The 16,179-nt window shown below is 38.0% G+C and overlaps 1 protein-coding gene across 1 annotated transcript in view; it reads right to left on the reverse strand.

Annotated features, from left to right (window-relative positions):
* Positions 1 to 1,081: 1,081 nt before the first annotated feature.
* SLC26A8 (solute carrier family 26 member 8) overlaps positions 1,082 to 16,179 on the reverse strand; it is a 166,274-nt gene continuing 151,176 nt past the window's right edge. The window contains exons 23-24 of the mRNA XM_044003389.1: positions 2,065 to 2,140; positions 1,082 to 1,495 (exon numbers count right to left, since the gene is read on the reverse strand). Of these exons, the coding sequence (XP_043859324.1) occupies positions 1,082 to 1,495; positions 2,065 to 2,140 (490 nt within the window). The remainder of the gene's footprint in view (positions 1,496 to 2,064; positions 2,141 to 16,179) is intronic.

Here is a 16,179-nt window from a genome sequence, read left to right on the forward strand (position 1 = left end):
AAAAGTGGGCCTCATTTGCTGAGTGACACTGTTGAGACTGGAATTCAGAGCTGCCTGCGCCAGTTACTTCTGGTTGCTCAGTATCAGCAATTTTTAAAAAGGGAAAGTAAATGATTGTATTCAATTTTTTTCCAACTCTTAAGAAGTCACCCATTCCAACAAATCGAGATCCATCACATGCCATGCATTGCAACATATTCCAAAGAAAATTATTAGGCTTCCCAAACCTTCAGCGAATATGATGGAAGTAGAACTGGAAAGGAACTGTTAGTAAGAGTTCCATTCTGATTGCATCCCACTAGTCTGCAGTGCTGGGTCTGGGGCAGGACTAGATCTCAGAGCCCCTTTTCCTGACAACATTTAGCCCCAGATTTTTAGGACCTAATATATTTGAAAATTCTTTCAACTGAACTAATATATGCAAATCTGGCAAGCCTTCTTTTCTACCAATCTCCAGATCCTGGCAAAACATCACCTACCTGCCCCACTGTTTCCTGCTCCTTCCTATGATAATTGCTGTAAAAAAACCTTGCCTAAGTAAAAGAGCTGCCAGATTTCCCTTTCCCCTGCCAGCAGTTCCTTCCCATGAAACACAAATTATGTTTGGATTCTCTCTTTCATATCCTCTTATAGCCTCACAGTGCATGAGGAAGGAGAGGCTGGAAGAATACAAAGCCTTTTGCAGAATATAACTGGAGCTGCTTATTTTATTTGAACCTCAGTGTTTATGAGTGGAGGCTGATGGTGGGGAGGGAGGGTGGAAAGGAGCTATTAGCAATGGTCAGCCAGAATCTCCAGGAACTTTGGTGGGACTTAAGGACCCATAAAAAGGGAAACATCTGCTAGGGGCACTACAGCTTGACAAATGATTAGAGATCCGGTGCTATTTCTTTCATGGTAATGATGTGGTCTAGGAGAACCATGCCCATCCTTAGCATGGGTCCATGTCTAATGTGAGTACATGAATGAGTTATAAGGTCAGTGATGTTATTAGTTATCAATCAACAGGTCAAGGACCCCATGACTAAGCAATTCCTGTTTGGGTGGGAGAGACTTTTCCATGGGACATTAAAGTGGAATGTTAGGATTTATTCGTGTATTTCCAGTCCTGGTCCCAGATATCGTGGTACTCCCTATTTTGGGTGTCCCTATTTTCCCACTGGTATGGTCTTTGGTATGACACTTCATATGGCTGATCATAAGCGTGATGCTCTGTTTCAGACTCTGTTTCTATTTCTATTTCTGCTCCTATAGCGTGTCTTGTTTCGATTTCAATCTCTGTCTCAGTCTCAGTTTCTGGGTCTAGATCAAACTCAAGTTCTGGCCCCAGATCCAGCTCAGCCTCGAAGTCCGTGTCCATTTCGGTCTCTAGCTCCACTCTTTCCTTCAGGTCTTTAATATCCGGCTGTATATCTGGCTGATAGAATGGTCTCGGAGTCTCTTTCATCGGCGGTGGTGAGCTGTCTCTACTCTGTTCAGAATGGCTCGACTTTCCCTTCAAGTTTTCAGGGTGAAATGCAAACAATTACTTGGGTTGTAGTTTTCAAATACATTTAACTTTTTAAAAAAGCTTAAACAATAAACTTAAAAAACATACAATAACCAGTTTTTCTGGATATTCCCTACAAGGGGAGAACAATGGGTTTCCTGCGAGGACAATGCATCTTGCCTTAACTGGCTCTTCACCCTTGCTGCCAGTTATAGAGATCTAGCTGATTCATCTCTTCCACAAATGTTCTCACTTACCTCCCTATCCAATTTAGATCCCATATTTGGCCACCTGACCCATAATGCTCTTGCTGATCTTCTATAACTCATCTAACTCTTGTCCTTGCCAATTCCAAACTGTGGGTAATCCTCACTTTCTGTTTTCTCTACTCCAGCTCCCAAGTGGTCAAATATTGCTAGGGAAAAAAAGCCATGAATAGAGGCTGATTGTGTTACATGATTTGGTCATTGGCATTTGACACTCTCTGATGACATCTGGGCCCTCACTGCTTCTCAGGACTTCTTTATCCATTACCTGTTTACTCTCTACCACATTCCCCAGAGCTTGTTCCAAACCTTTTTCATTCCTCTCACGTCACTGATCCCACAAGGGCTTCTTTGCTTTTGGCAGACAGCATTGCCTTCTATCTTACTGAGAAAATGGAAGCCAAGGGACATAACTGTCTTCAGCTTCCTTCTGTTAATATTTTAAAGTTGTTCTGTTATTTTTATCCACTCTCTCCTACCTTTTGTCTCAGAAATATCTCTCCTTTCCAAGAGCCCTCCCTGTGTTCTTGATCCTATTCTCATCTTTAAATTATTCCATCAGTTACCTAATCTCTCCTGCATCTTCAGTCTCTTTCCACTGGTTGCTTCTCCTCTGCCTACAAACATGTTCAGATCCTTTCTATATATTCCCATAAATATCTATTACACTATCTCCAGACCTTCTTCCATAGCCAAACTCCTCAAAGCATCATCTCCACTTAACACTTGTAATTCCTTCTTCAGGACCTACCCCTTATTTTTAACTGTTTGACCTGGTTTCTGTTTTCACAACTCTATTGAAACTATTCCCTTTGAAGTTAGCACTAACTACCTAACTGAAAAATACAATGGCCTTTTCTAACTCCTTCTCCTTGACTACTTTACAACATTTGACTTTGCTGACTAATTTCTCCTTGTAATTCTCCCTTGGCTTCCACGAGGCTTTGAAATATTCCTTCTCTGATTACCTCTTTGTCTACTCATCTGTCTCCTTCACTACTTCTTCTTCTAGGTATACCCTAAAATTTTGGCCTTAGTCCTTACCCCTTTCCTCCCAGCACTTTTTTGCTAACCCTCAAAGTTTCAATTATTACCTCTATACAAATGACTTCCCAGTTTATTTCTCTAGGCCTGACCTTTGTCTTAAGCTCTAGTGCATTTTTGATAGCCTGTGAGATATCCCAGCACTAGATATCCCTGCTGCTATCCCAGCACTTCAAATTAAACATTTCTTAAGTGAAACACACTGTCTTTCTCCCCCGTATCTATCTCTCTTATTGCCCTTAATGTCATTGCTAGAATATTCTCCCAGTCATTCAGGCTCCAAACCTTTGGAGTCATTCTTTATTCAATTAATTTCAAGGAATCAGAACTCAAATTTCGCTGGGTACTAGGTTAGAAAGAAAGTTTGGATAAAACATGGTCCCTGACCTCACAGAGCTTATAGTCTAGTCAGGGGTGCTGGTTGTTGGCTTCTAGGTCTGTGACCCTGTTACATATTCACAAATAACAATAGAATAAGATATTATGTCATAAATACTTGAAATGTACACGCCATTATGCTAATTCAATGTGGTAAGAGGTGACTATTAATTGTGAAGACAAGGAAAGGCTTCCTAGAGGAGTTGGCATTTGAACTGGACTTTAAAGGGATGGGTAAGAGTTCTTTAGACAAAAATGGGATTCTTTCCTTCTTCCTTGACCACTCCCTATCTTCCATCTAATTAATGCCAATATCTCTTATAACCATTTTTATTGGCAACATTCTAGTTCATGTCTTCATTATGTCTGGCTAGCACTATTGCAATATCTCCTAAATTGAAGTCCCTGCCTATGATATGATCTCTTTGCACTCTAATTTAAGCTATTCAGTATAGCCAGAAGTTTTCCTAAAGCACTAGCCCGATCCTCATTCTTTGCCCCTAAATCTCAGTGATAGGCTTTCCATCACCTGCCAACTAAAGGTAAGAATTTTTAGCTTTAATATTCAAAACTCATGCCATGGTCTACCTAAATTTCCAGCATTATCTACTACTATTCTTCTACATGTAGACATCTTGCCATTCTATCCTTTTTTTTTTTTTGCCTCTGTACTTTTGTCCATATCATTCACTATGCATAGAATATGATCTCCTTATCTCTGCCTCACAAATCCAACTATACAGGAAACTTTTTGATGAGCCAAGATTTAAAAATGTTGTATGCTTTCAAAGATAGAAAAAGGACAATACAAACAATGATGAATATGAAAGTCTGACAGGAACCTTGTCAGAATGAACTAAGGCTTTTAAAAAGTGACAAGAATAACAGAAAAGGGCTTAGAACTTTTAAAGTACTTTCAGAGAGGATAAAAAAACTGAAGAAGTATATCAGTCCCTTGCTTGGGAAAAAGTATAAAATGAGTGAAGAAAAGGCATGGATCATAACTTTAGAGCTAAAAGGGACCTCAGAGGGTTGGGTCATACAAGTAATAAGTAGCAGAGGTGGGATTTGAAGCCTTCCTTCCTCCAAGTCCAGTATTCCATACTACATCACACTACCTTTATTTTTTATTTTTTGCAGGCAATGGGGTTTAAGTGACTTGCCCAGGGTCACACAGCTTGTAAGTATCAAGTGTCTGAGGCCGGATTTGAATTCAGGTACCCCTGAATCCAGGGCCGGTGCTTTAACCACATCACACTACCTCTTAAGAGAAAATAGAAGTACACAACTTTGATTTTGTTTCCCTCTTATCCACCAAGGAAAACTATTAAAATTGGAAAGGGGAACAAAACATGTTTAAGTGGGAAATGAAGTCCTAAATAATGGGAGGGTTTTATAGACTGGCATAAAGCCCTATAGCTATATTTCTTGGTATCTTAGAGGGATTCAGCTGATAAATCACAAGCAGGGCCTATTTAGAGGCTGAGTCATAACTGGGTATTTCCTAGGCAGAAGAAATAAGTGAAGTTCTCTTAGGGAGGTCTCATTAGATTGTGAGCTCCTTGAAGGTAGGGGCTTTCCTATGCCTCTCTTTGTGTCCCCATTGCTTAGCACAGTGCTGGCACAGAGTAGTCACATAAGTGTTTATTTACTCTGAGATATAGGGAACAGGTACAGAAACTAGTCAAGGAATCAGAACATGTAGAGGCCAAGTTACTATAACAAGAACAGAGACTGAGTCATAGTATCTGAGAAGGGAAATCCGGGGAACAAGGACCAGTGCCAAGAAATCAAGACAGTCACAGAAGGGATTAGGATGAGGGCTGCAGTACTCCTGGTTCCTGAATTTGCTTGTATAAACATCAAAGTTGACTATCTGCTCTCCCACCAATCTTCCACATCCAAGCCAATTATTGTATTTAGATACCACTCCCCCTTTTTTTTTTTTTTTTTGCAGGGCAATGAGGGTTAAGTGACTTGCCCAGGGTCACACAGCTAGTAAGTGTCAAGTGTCTGAGGCCAGATTTGAACTCAGGTACTCCTGAATCCAGGGCCGGTGCTTTACCACTGCGCCATCTAGCTGCCCCCACCAGTCCCCCTTTTTAGGGAGCTCCCCCTGGGCTTTAGGGTTGGAATTAGGGGGAAGACAGAAGTGAAAGGCATGAATAGTTTGGAAGCAAGTTTCTGGTAGGCTTCTATTTCCTCTTAGCCTTCTCAATCAAAAAGGTATTGGATTTGCCTTCTTCAATGCCAGTAGTGCTTCCTGGACCATAAGAGTCCATTTGGCCACTAATTACTACTGAGAGGAGTTATGAGGAACCAGAATGAAGATCGGGGTCTTTGTGAGCTTTAAGGGGCTCTAACTGGTAGAAAACAGGGAACTCTAGCTGGAAGGGCACTTGACTCATGGCATTTATTGCTGTGAAAAAAAACACCAGATGTCCTGCTTCTTCAGTTTCTGGGAAGGTTGGTTGGTATGGAGTTGCTTGATTTAGAAGCAAATCTGGTCATCATCCTGTAGGGGATCACCAGAGGATCAGTCATAGTCTGGGGTGTGTTTACATGTAATATTCTCAAGAAGCTCTAGGGTTTGTAAATCTACTTTGGCGGCTTCAATTCTTCTATGTAGCACATGTATGCTAAGATGGTGGTATGGGTTGCAAAGAATGGGAAGAAATGAGGATAGAAACTATAATTTAAAAAAGAATCACACAAAACCATAAACTGAGTGGAAGTAGAAGTAGAATTATTAAAACAATTTGTCAGCAAGTAAGGTGACCCATTTAACTTGAGGTTAATGAAGCACTGGAGCTATAACTCCAATATATGAGTGGTTCTCAGTCACCAATCTGGGGGATTATACATAGAAGACCAATTAAGAAAACAAGTAAGCATTTGCTGAGTGCTTTCTATGTGCCCAGCAGTGTGCTAAGTACAAGTGACATGAAGGCAAAAATTAAGTTTTTGTCCTCCAGGAGAAACAACAAAATCTGAGCATTTGATACCTAGATATCATCCTATATTTCTCCTTCCTTTTCTCAGTTAAGATCCTTAAGAAAGTTGTTTTTAATAGGTATTGCCACTTCCTTTCCTTTCCCTGTTAAAACCCCTGAAGTTTGGTTTCTAACCTCATTTTTCTTTTCTTTTCTTTTTTTTGTGGGGGAATGAGGGGTAAGTGACTTGCCCAGGGTCACACAGCTAGTAAATGTCAAAGTGTCTGACACTGAATTTGATCTCAGGTCCTCCTGAATCCAGGGCTGGTGCTTTATCCACTGCGCCAACTAGCTGCCCCTCTAACCTCATTTTTCAACGGAAAGCTTCCTTTCCAGAGCTACCAATGATCTATTTGCCAAATCTAAAAGCCTTTTCTCAGTTCTCAATACTTGATGTGGATAATTACCCTCTTCTCCTGGATATTATTTCTTCTCTGGGTTTTCATGATACTATTATCTCCTAGTTCTTTTCTTACTATTCTATTTGATCCTTCTCAGTATTCTTTGTTGGATCTTCATCCAGGTCACAAGGCTTTGTCCTGGGCCCACTTTTCTTCTCTCTAATTTACTGTTTAGCTTGGTGATCTCATCAGCTCCCACAGGTTCAATTATCTTCTTTATGCTGATGATTCACATATATGTATGAATATATGAAGTATATGAATCATATGAATATATGAATCATCAGTATAAAGAATATACGCATGTACACGCACACACACAAAGTAGGGCAGCTAGGCTCAGTGGATAGATTGCTGGCCTGGAGTAAGGAAGACACAAGTTCAAATCTGGCCTCAGATACTTACTAGCTATGTGACTCAGAAAAAATCACTTAAATTCTGTTTGCCTTAATCCACTGAAGAAGGAAATGGCAAATCATTTCAATTTTTGCCAAGAAAACCCCATGGAGAGTATTGACGTGCTATAATCCATGAGGCTATGAAGAGTCAGACACAACTTGATAACAGAACAACCTCCATCTGTCTGTCTGTCTATCTATCTATCTATCTATCTCCAGCTCTACCCTCTCTCTTGAACTCCAGTCACACATTATTAAGTGCCTTTTGAACATCTTGAATTGGATGTTTCATAGGGATCTCAAAGTTAATATGTTCAAAATTGAATTCAATATCTTTCCCCCATATTTCTGTTGAAGGGTACTACTATCCACCTAGTCACTCAAGCTTACAACATCAGCATCATCCTGAACTCCTCACTTGTATTCATCCCACATATAAAATTTGTTGTCAAGCCTCATTGTTTCTCTACTTCCCCAAATTACATGTAAAAACAAATTTTAACATCAATTCTTTAAAATTTTGTGTTCCAAATTCTCTTCCTCCCTCCCCAGTTCCCTTAAGAACTCAAGCAATTTGGGCAGCTAGGTGGCACAGTGGATAGAGCACTGGCCCTGGAGTACCTGAGTTCAAATCCGGCCTCAGACACTTAACACTTACTAGCTGTGTGACCCTGGGCAAGTCACTTAACCCCAATTGCCTCACTTAAAAAAAAAAGAACTCAAGCAATTCAATATAAGTTACACATTTGTAGTTTTGCAAAACATTTACTTATTAGTCAGGTTGTGAAAGAAAACAAACAAAAAATTTCAGAAAAAGGAACAAAAAAATTATGCTTCAATCTGTATTCAGATAACATCAGTTCTTTCTCTGTAGATGGACTGAATTTTCCCTAAGTCCTTCAGAGTTGTCTTGGATCATTGTATTACTGAAAATAACTAGGTCATTCACAGCAGATCATTTTACAATATAGGTGTTATTTTGTATACAGTACATTTCACTTTGCATCAGCTCATGTCTTTCCAAGTTTTTCTGATAGCATCCTGCTTATCATTCTTTTTTTATTTTTTTAAATTTTAGATTGTCTAGTTGTTACTACGACTACTACGACTACTACTACTACTACTTATTTATTTATTTAAAGTTTTGAGTTCCAAATTCTATCCCTCTCTCATTCCCTCCCTCCCTAGCCTCCCCCCTCCCTGAGGTGGTTAAGCAATCAGATATAGGTTATACATGTGCAATTATCATCATTCTTTTTATAGTAAACTACACTTATATGGTGTTTCTCTACTTTCACAACCTCTTTTACATGCATCCCTTTGGTACAGCTCACACAGATGCTACCCTGGTGCAGGCCCTCATCATTTCACAATGACTGCTGTGACAATGACAATGGACTATTGCAACAGCCTCCCTGCCTCAAGTCTTTCCCCACTCCAGTATATCCGCTGTCAAATTAATCTTCCTAAAGTGCAAGTCTAAAGATGTCACCCCCACCCCTCCCCTATTCAGTAACTTCCAGGAACTCCCTATATTTTCATATCTTCTATTGCACATTTAAAGCCCTTAAACACTTGGTCGCTTCCTACTTTTCTAGTATTTCTTTTTTTTTTTTTTTTGTGAGGCAATTGGGGTTAAGTGACTTTCCCAGAGTCACACAGCTAGTAAGTGTCAAGGGTCTAAGGCCGGATTTGAACTCAGATACTCCTGAATCCAGGGCCAGTGCTTTATCCACTGCGCCATCTAGCTGCCCCTCTAGTATTTCTTATACTTTCCTTCATTCCCATGAACTCTATGATCCACATTCATTCTCTGACTTACTTAAGTTCCTTGTACACAATACTCCATCTCTTGACTCTGGGTCTTTTCACTGACCGTCTCCCAAACCTGAAATGCTCTCCCTTCCTCACCTCTACCTTTTGGCCTCCTTGCTTTCCTTCAAAATTCAGCTTAAATACTTCCTTCTGTAGGAAGTTTTTTCTGGTCTTCTCTAGTACTAGTGACTTCCCTCTGAGATTAACTTCCAGATCTACACATATAACATACATATTACTTCCCCTATAAGAATGGGAGTTCCTGGGGCAGCTAGGTGGCACAGTGGATAGAGCACTGGCCCTGGAGTCAGGAGTACCTGAGTTCAAATCCGGCCTCAGACACTTAACACTTACTAGCTGTGTGACCCTGGGCAAGTCACTTAACCCCAATTGCCTCACTAAAAAAAGGAAAAAAGAATGGGAGCTCCTTAACGATAGGGACCATATTTTCATCTGTCTTCTTCAGTCAATGCCTGGCACACAATAAGCTTATTTACTAATTTTCCATAAACCAAGTATAATCAGAATATAGGACAATTAAATTCAAGGTAATTTTGGCAGGGAGAGAAACTTGGAAACACTAGGGATCAGGGAAGACTTTATGAAGAAGGTGGTGCCTGAGTTGTATCATGAAAGAAATAGAATTCTGGGAGGCAGAGGTGACATGTTGAATTCATTTCGGGCATATTGGGGACAGCTAGTGTGAAAATACAGAGAAAGGATATGGAGTTTTATGTGTGAGAAAACAAGAAGACCAATTTAGTTGAACTGCAGATTTTAGGAAGGGAAGTAATATAGAATGTTATAATAAGACTAGAAAGGTAGGTTGGGACCAGCTTATAGAGGGCTATAAAGTCAGAAGAGTTTATATTTATTTGTGGAGGCAATAGGGAGCCATTGGAATTTATTGGGCATAGGAATGAATTGATCAGACCAGAAAAATCACATTGGTGGTAGTGGAGAATGAATTATAGAAGATACAAATTAGAAGCAGAGATACCAATTAGAAGCCTTTTGCAATGATCCAAGTAAGAGGTGATGAAAGCTCAAACTAAGGTTGTGTGAATGGGTAGAAGGGTTTTGATGATGTATATGTAAGTGGAGGCAAAAATGACAAGATTTGGAAATTGTAGAATGAGTGTGAGTGAAGAATCAAGGATAATACCAAGTTTTGAATCTGAGAGTCTAGAAGGATTAGTGGTGCCTTTTGACAGAAATAAGACATTTGGAAGAGGGATGGGCTTAAAAGGAGAGATTATGAGTTATTTTTTGGACCCTTTGAATTCTAAATATCATTGGGACATTCAATTTGAAATTCTAAACTAGCAATTAGTGATGCGTGATCAGAATTATAGAAAGAGCTGTTCTCTCTGCTTCACTCTGTGTGTGTCTCTGTCTCTCATATATATATATATATATATATATATATACATATACATACACACACACATATCCAAGCTATATATGCAAGGGCTACATAAAAATAATAATTAAACCCATAAGAGCTAATGAGGTCATTACAACTTGAGAAGAGTTAAAGTTAAAGCAGTTAATCTACCTTCTGCCAAAGGGGTAATGGACCTAAAATGCAGAATGAGACACACTTTTTGGATGTGGCAAAGTGGGAATTTGTTTTGCTGGATTATGCATATTTGTTATGAGGATTTTCTTTTTTTTTTGAGAGATAAATGCTTATAATAGACATTTAATTTTTTAAACTGTGGGTATGTCCCAAGGCTCTGTCCCATCTTCTCTTAACTCTTTATATAGTCTTACTTGGTGACTTCTACCTTGTACTTGAATTGGACAGCTATCCCAGCAGTGGCCTCTGTCCACACTCTAGGCATCACTGTTCAATTGTCTATTACCTGACAAGACTATTTTGTTGTCTTGTAGAATCTGACCCTGACTAGTTTCACGGACCTCAAGTCTCAAGACCACCACTACCATAGATACCTCAGTAGTCTTGGTGGTTTTGACTATGAACTGAGGACCTAGTGGGTGAGGTACCAAAATCAGGCCTCAGGGTAGATATTCTAGTTAATCAGAACAGCTAGAGGCCAGTTTCCCTCATGAAAATGTATATGGTTACTTCTGGGTCATGTGATGAACAAGATAGCAGACTAGACACTTTCTCTAATCCTCATGACCTTTCAAACTTTGCTATAATAAGAATTACAAATATGAGGCAAACAATTACAGCTGTCTCCACAGGTTAAGATAGCAATATCCCTAACAAGGTAAGGACTTGAATTAACTGTCAGAGAAGGCTAATCCCATACCACTCAAATTCTCACTCATTACTTTCTCCTCCTCCATCAGCTTCCCAAGTTCTGGTTGGGCTACACAACAGGACCAACAGGCTTGTGCTTTGGGATCTATTGAGAAATTCTCTTGCTGCTTCTGCTGTTTCAGCTAGCACACTCCCTGCCCATACTCTCACATTACTATTCTATGGCAATAAGCAACAGACCTCAATTTCCTGCCTATTTTCTCCCTTCACAATACCTCCCTGCTAAAACTCTACATTATAGAGGAGATATAGGAAAGTCAACACTTGTTCAGTCTGGGGTGGCAGTGCTCTGTGCTCAGCCGGAGAACCAAGAAACAAAGGTACCTAAAGTAAGGTGCCAGAATTTGGGCTCCCCTAGGCTTGAAGAAAAGGGGACTGGCATCTGAGACCAGTTCTATCCTCCCCAGAAGTCACTTAGGACAGAAACCAAGGCTGGTAAAAAGAGAATTTCTCAACATGGGAAGAGGCTGAGACAACTTTGAGATCTAGCCCCTGAGGAAACCACTATCAATAGAGAATCAGTCAAAAAGTGAGTGACAGGGGAATATAAAGAAAAAAGACTGAAATTACTAAAGATCTCAGGAGGAAGAAAGCACAGTTAAAGACCTTGAGCATATGGAGATAAACTAAAAGGCAACATATTAGTAACAGAATGAAATATGCTTCTGAATTATCTAAATGAGTTCAAACATCTCTGAAAAAATATTACAGACAAAGGAAAATGGATTAATACCTGATGAGGTAGAAGACCCTGTAAATACATGAAAGCATGTAACAACAGCAAAATGTTCTTGAATGGTTCAAGATAGAAATAAGAAATGCAAAAGCAGATTTTTTAGCAATAGCAGAAATAATTGGCAGCACTGAAAAAAAGAGAACAACTGATTTGGTATGTAAATACATAGAGGTGAAGGATAATCTGGAAGAAGAGAAGCAAAAAGCAATAACATTGAAAGAAAACATGATCTCTATACATGCAAAAATATATTGACTTCAAAGACAGGATGTGTAGAGATAACTAAAGGACCTTAGGTCTCTCAGATGGACACAAGTAAAAAAAAAAATCTAGTTCAGAAAAAAGGAAGATATAAATTGAACTGTCATAGCTTTAAAAGTGAATGAATTTTAAAATGCAATGAGAATGACAAATTGGATAAAACCCCAAACCTCACAATCTATTGCTTGCTTATAAGAGACAGCTAAAAGCAAAAGCATAGGCAGCAGAGACAAGATAGTGGAACAGAGGCAGGAACCCAAGAAAACTTTCCCAACATTTTCCTCCAAACAACTTAAAAATAATAATAAGTCAAATCAAAGTCTGGAGAGGCATAACCATACCTGAAGCATTCAGCCCAGAGACAGTAAGGGTGTTGGACAAGTGGTCAGAAGAAGATTACAGGGGACCCTTTGCTGGCACTGGGTATAGCTGATGCTGACTGGAAACTCTATTGCCTATATGCATTTCTGGGTTGCAGCTCCAGGGCCGAGAGGAGCACTTGTGGTTGGCCACAAGGAAGCACGGGCCCTGGTCCTAGTTCTATGGGGAGAGGAATCATTGTGACTTCTAGTGACTGCAGGGGAGCAGGAGACCTGGTTACAGTTCCGGGGAAGAGAGGAGTAGCTGTGGTTGCTCACAAGGGGGCAGGAGCTCTGGTCATAGTTCCAGGGTGCTGAGGAGTGCTAGTGCTTGCAGATGCAAGAAGAGCAGGGACCCTTCTTGAGTAAAGAACAGAGCAGACTAGGAAAGCAGTAACCATACCCCTACCCAAATCACACCACCTTGTAAGCACCAAAAATGTGCATACCCCCAGAAGTAGTTTTGGAAACAGCAGCATGAAAAAGCCTGAATCTTGGGACAGGGCAGCTTCATCCCTAGGTGAGTAGAGTCAAACTTTAACATAAAGTTCAAAGTCAAGAAATAGGCTGGAAAAATGAGCCTCCCCCCCCCCAAAAAAAAGAACCTGACCATAAAAGGCTACCACAGTGACAGGGGACTCCAAAGAAGACAACAACATGAACATTGGTAGAAACTAGGCATAGGACAATATTTCACACCGTATACCAAGACAAGGTCGAAATGGGTACATAATTTAGACATAAAGGGTGATATCATCAGCAAATTAGGAGACCATGGGACATTTTATCTGTCAGATCTATGACAAAGGGAAGATATAGAGAACATTAAAAAATGTAAAATGGATAATTCTGGTTATATTAAATTAAAAAGGTTTTGTACAAGCAAAACAAATACAGTCAAATTGGAAAGAAAACAAGAAATGGGGAAATAATTTTTTACAGCAAATTTCTCAAATATATAGGGAGCTGAGTCAAATTCATAAAAATAAGAGCTATTCCCCAATTGATAAATGGCCAAAGGATATAAACAAGCAGTTTTCAAAAGAAATCAAAGCTATCTATAGTCACATGAAAAAATGCTCTAAATCACGATTGATTAGAGAAATGCAAATTAAAACAACTCTGAGGTACCACTTAATACCTATCAGATTGGTTAAAATGACAGAAAAAAGAAAATGACAAATGTTAGAGGAGATGTGGAAAAGCAGGGACACTAATGCACTGTTGGTGAAGTTGTGAACTGAACCAACCATTCTGTAGAACAATTTGGAAACATGCTCAAAGGGCTGTAAAACTGTACATACCCTTTAACCCAGTAATACCACTACTAGGTCTGTTTCCCAAAGAGATCAAAGAAAAAAGAAAACAACCAGTAAGTACAAAGATATTTATAATACCTCTTTTGTGTACAAAGATATTTATAATTGCTCTTTTTAGATATCAAAGGGATGCTCAACAATTGGGGAATGGCTGAACAAGCAGTGGTATATGATTGTGTTGAAATGCTATTGTGAAATAAGAAATGATGTGGAGGCAGATTTCAGAAAAACCTGGGAAAGTCTATATTAATTGATGCAAAGTGAAGTGAGAAGAACCAAGAGATCACTGTACATAGTAACAGCAATGTTACAATGTAACTACAGTAACTATGATCAACTGTGAAAGATTTAGCTACTCTGGTCAACACAATGATTTAAGACAGTTCTAAAGGACTCATGATGAAAAATGCTATCTACCTCCAGAAAGAAAACTGATATTGAAGTATAATTTTTCACTTTCATTATATTTTTTGCAACATGGCTAATATGGAACTATTATCTGTATAATTTGACATGTATAACAGATATCATATTGCATGACTTCTCAATGAGTGAATGAGGGATAGGAGGGAAGGAGAGAATTTGGACCTTAAAAATTTTGGGGAAAAATGCTAAAAAATAAATAAATAATATGTATTTTTGAAAAAAGCAAAAGTGTACACAGAATAAAAATAAGGGGCCTGAACAAAACTATATTATGCATCAGATAAATTAAAAAAGCAGGAGAAGTGATCATGTTATCAAAACAAAAACAAAAATTCACAATATAGACATAAACAAGGAAATTACATTATGCTAAAAGAAATTATGGAAATATAACTATCAAACTTACATGATCAAAATGCCTTTGCATCTAAATTCATAAAGGAAAAAGAGAACTGAATTACAAAAAGACATAAAGAGTAACACCATAGTAGTAAGAGACTTTAATGTCCCTTTCTAACATTGGGAAAAATCTAATAAACCTAATCTAATAATATGCAAAATGCAAAATATAAAATTGGATAAACAGCTGGAGAAATTAGAGCTAAAAGACTCAATGGCATCTTCTAAATGGAACTGTTAAAGAATATACATATTTCTCAGCACCTAATGGCATAGTCACAAAAGTTGACCAGGTATTAGGGCATGGAGATAGTGCAAATAAATGCAAAAAGGCAGAAAGACTAAGCATATCCTTTACAGATTACAATACCATAAAATATTCATTCAGGAAGCATAAACAAAAGACACAGGCCCAAATTGAGATTATAATAATGAAATCCTAAATAATGAAAAAGTCAAAAAGCAAATCATAGAAACAATAATTTTGAGAAAGAAAATGATGATGTTAAAACAATACACCAAAGTTTCTGAGATGCAGTTAAAGCAGTATGCAAAGGAAAAACCATATCCCTAAAAAAAAAGAGAAAGAAAAAAAAACTATATCCCTAAAAATATACATTAATAAAATAGAAAAGGAAAAGATCAATGAAATGAATATGCATTTTAAAAAATTAGAAACCAAAAATAAGCACAAAAGAGGAGATATTGATTTTTTTCTAGATATTGAAAATTAAAGGAGAAATAGATCAACTATAACTAAAAGACTATGAAATGATAAAACAGAATAAAAACTTATTCTTTAAAAAGACTATGAAATGATAAGTAGAATAAAAACTTATTCTTTGAAAAGACTAACAAAATTGACAATCTATGAAAAGAGACGTACAGGTTTAATCATAAAAGACTTCTTAAAGACATTTTTGAAAAAAACACACAGCTTAAATACTAATGACTGGGCCATTCCAATATAATAAAAATGATAATACTACCAAAATCAATTCACAGTTTAATGCTACACCAATCAAATTATGAAAGGGATACTTTGCAGAACTCAACAAAATAATAAAATTCACTTAGAAAAATAAAAGATCTAGAATATAATCGAATATTATAATATGATAAAATAATAGAATAGCACTTCTGGACTTCAAACTATATTGTAAAAAGTCAGTCATCAAACCATTTGATATTGGTTAAAAAACAAAGAATTAAAGAAATAGAGTAGTAGATCAATGGAATAGGTTAGGCACAGGAGACATGGTAGTAAATGACTATAACAACCTACTGCTTAATAAATCCAAAGACTCCAGTTTCTGGGATAAAAACTCGGTATTTGACAAAAATTGCTCAGAAAACTGGAAGATAGTATGACAGAAACTAGGCATAAACCAACATCTTACACCGTATACCAAAATAAAGTCAAAATGGGTACATGATTTAGATATAAAGGGTGATACCATAGGTAAATTAGGAAAGAAGGATAGTTTACCTCTCAGATCTATGGAAAGGAGAACAAGATCAAACAAGAGAAAGATGGAAAATGGATCATTTTGATTACATTAAATTTAAAAGTTTTTGTACAAACAGAAGCAATGCAGCCAA

Source organism: Dromiciops gliroides, chromosome 4 (genome assembly GCF_019393635.1).
Source record: "Dromiciops gliroides isolate mDroGli1 chromosome 4, mDroGli1.pri, whole genome shotgun sequence".
NCBI classification, from domain to species: Eukaryota; Metazoa; Chordata; class Mammalia; order Microbiotheria; family Microbiotheriidae; genus Dromiciops; species Dromiciops gliroides.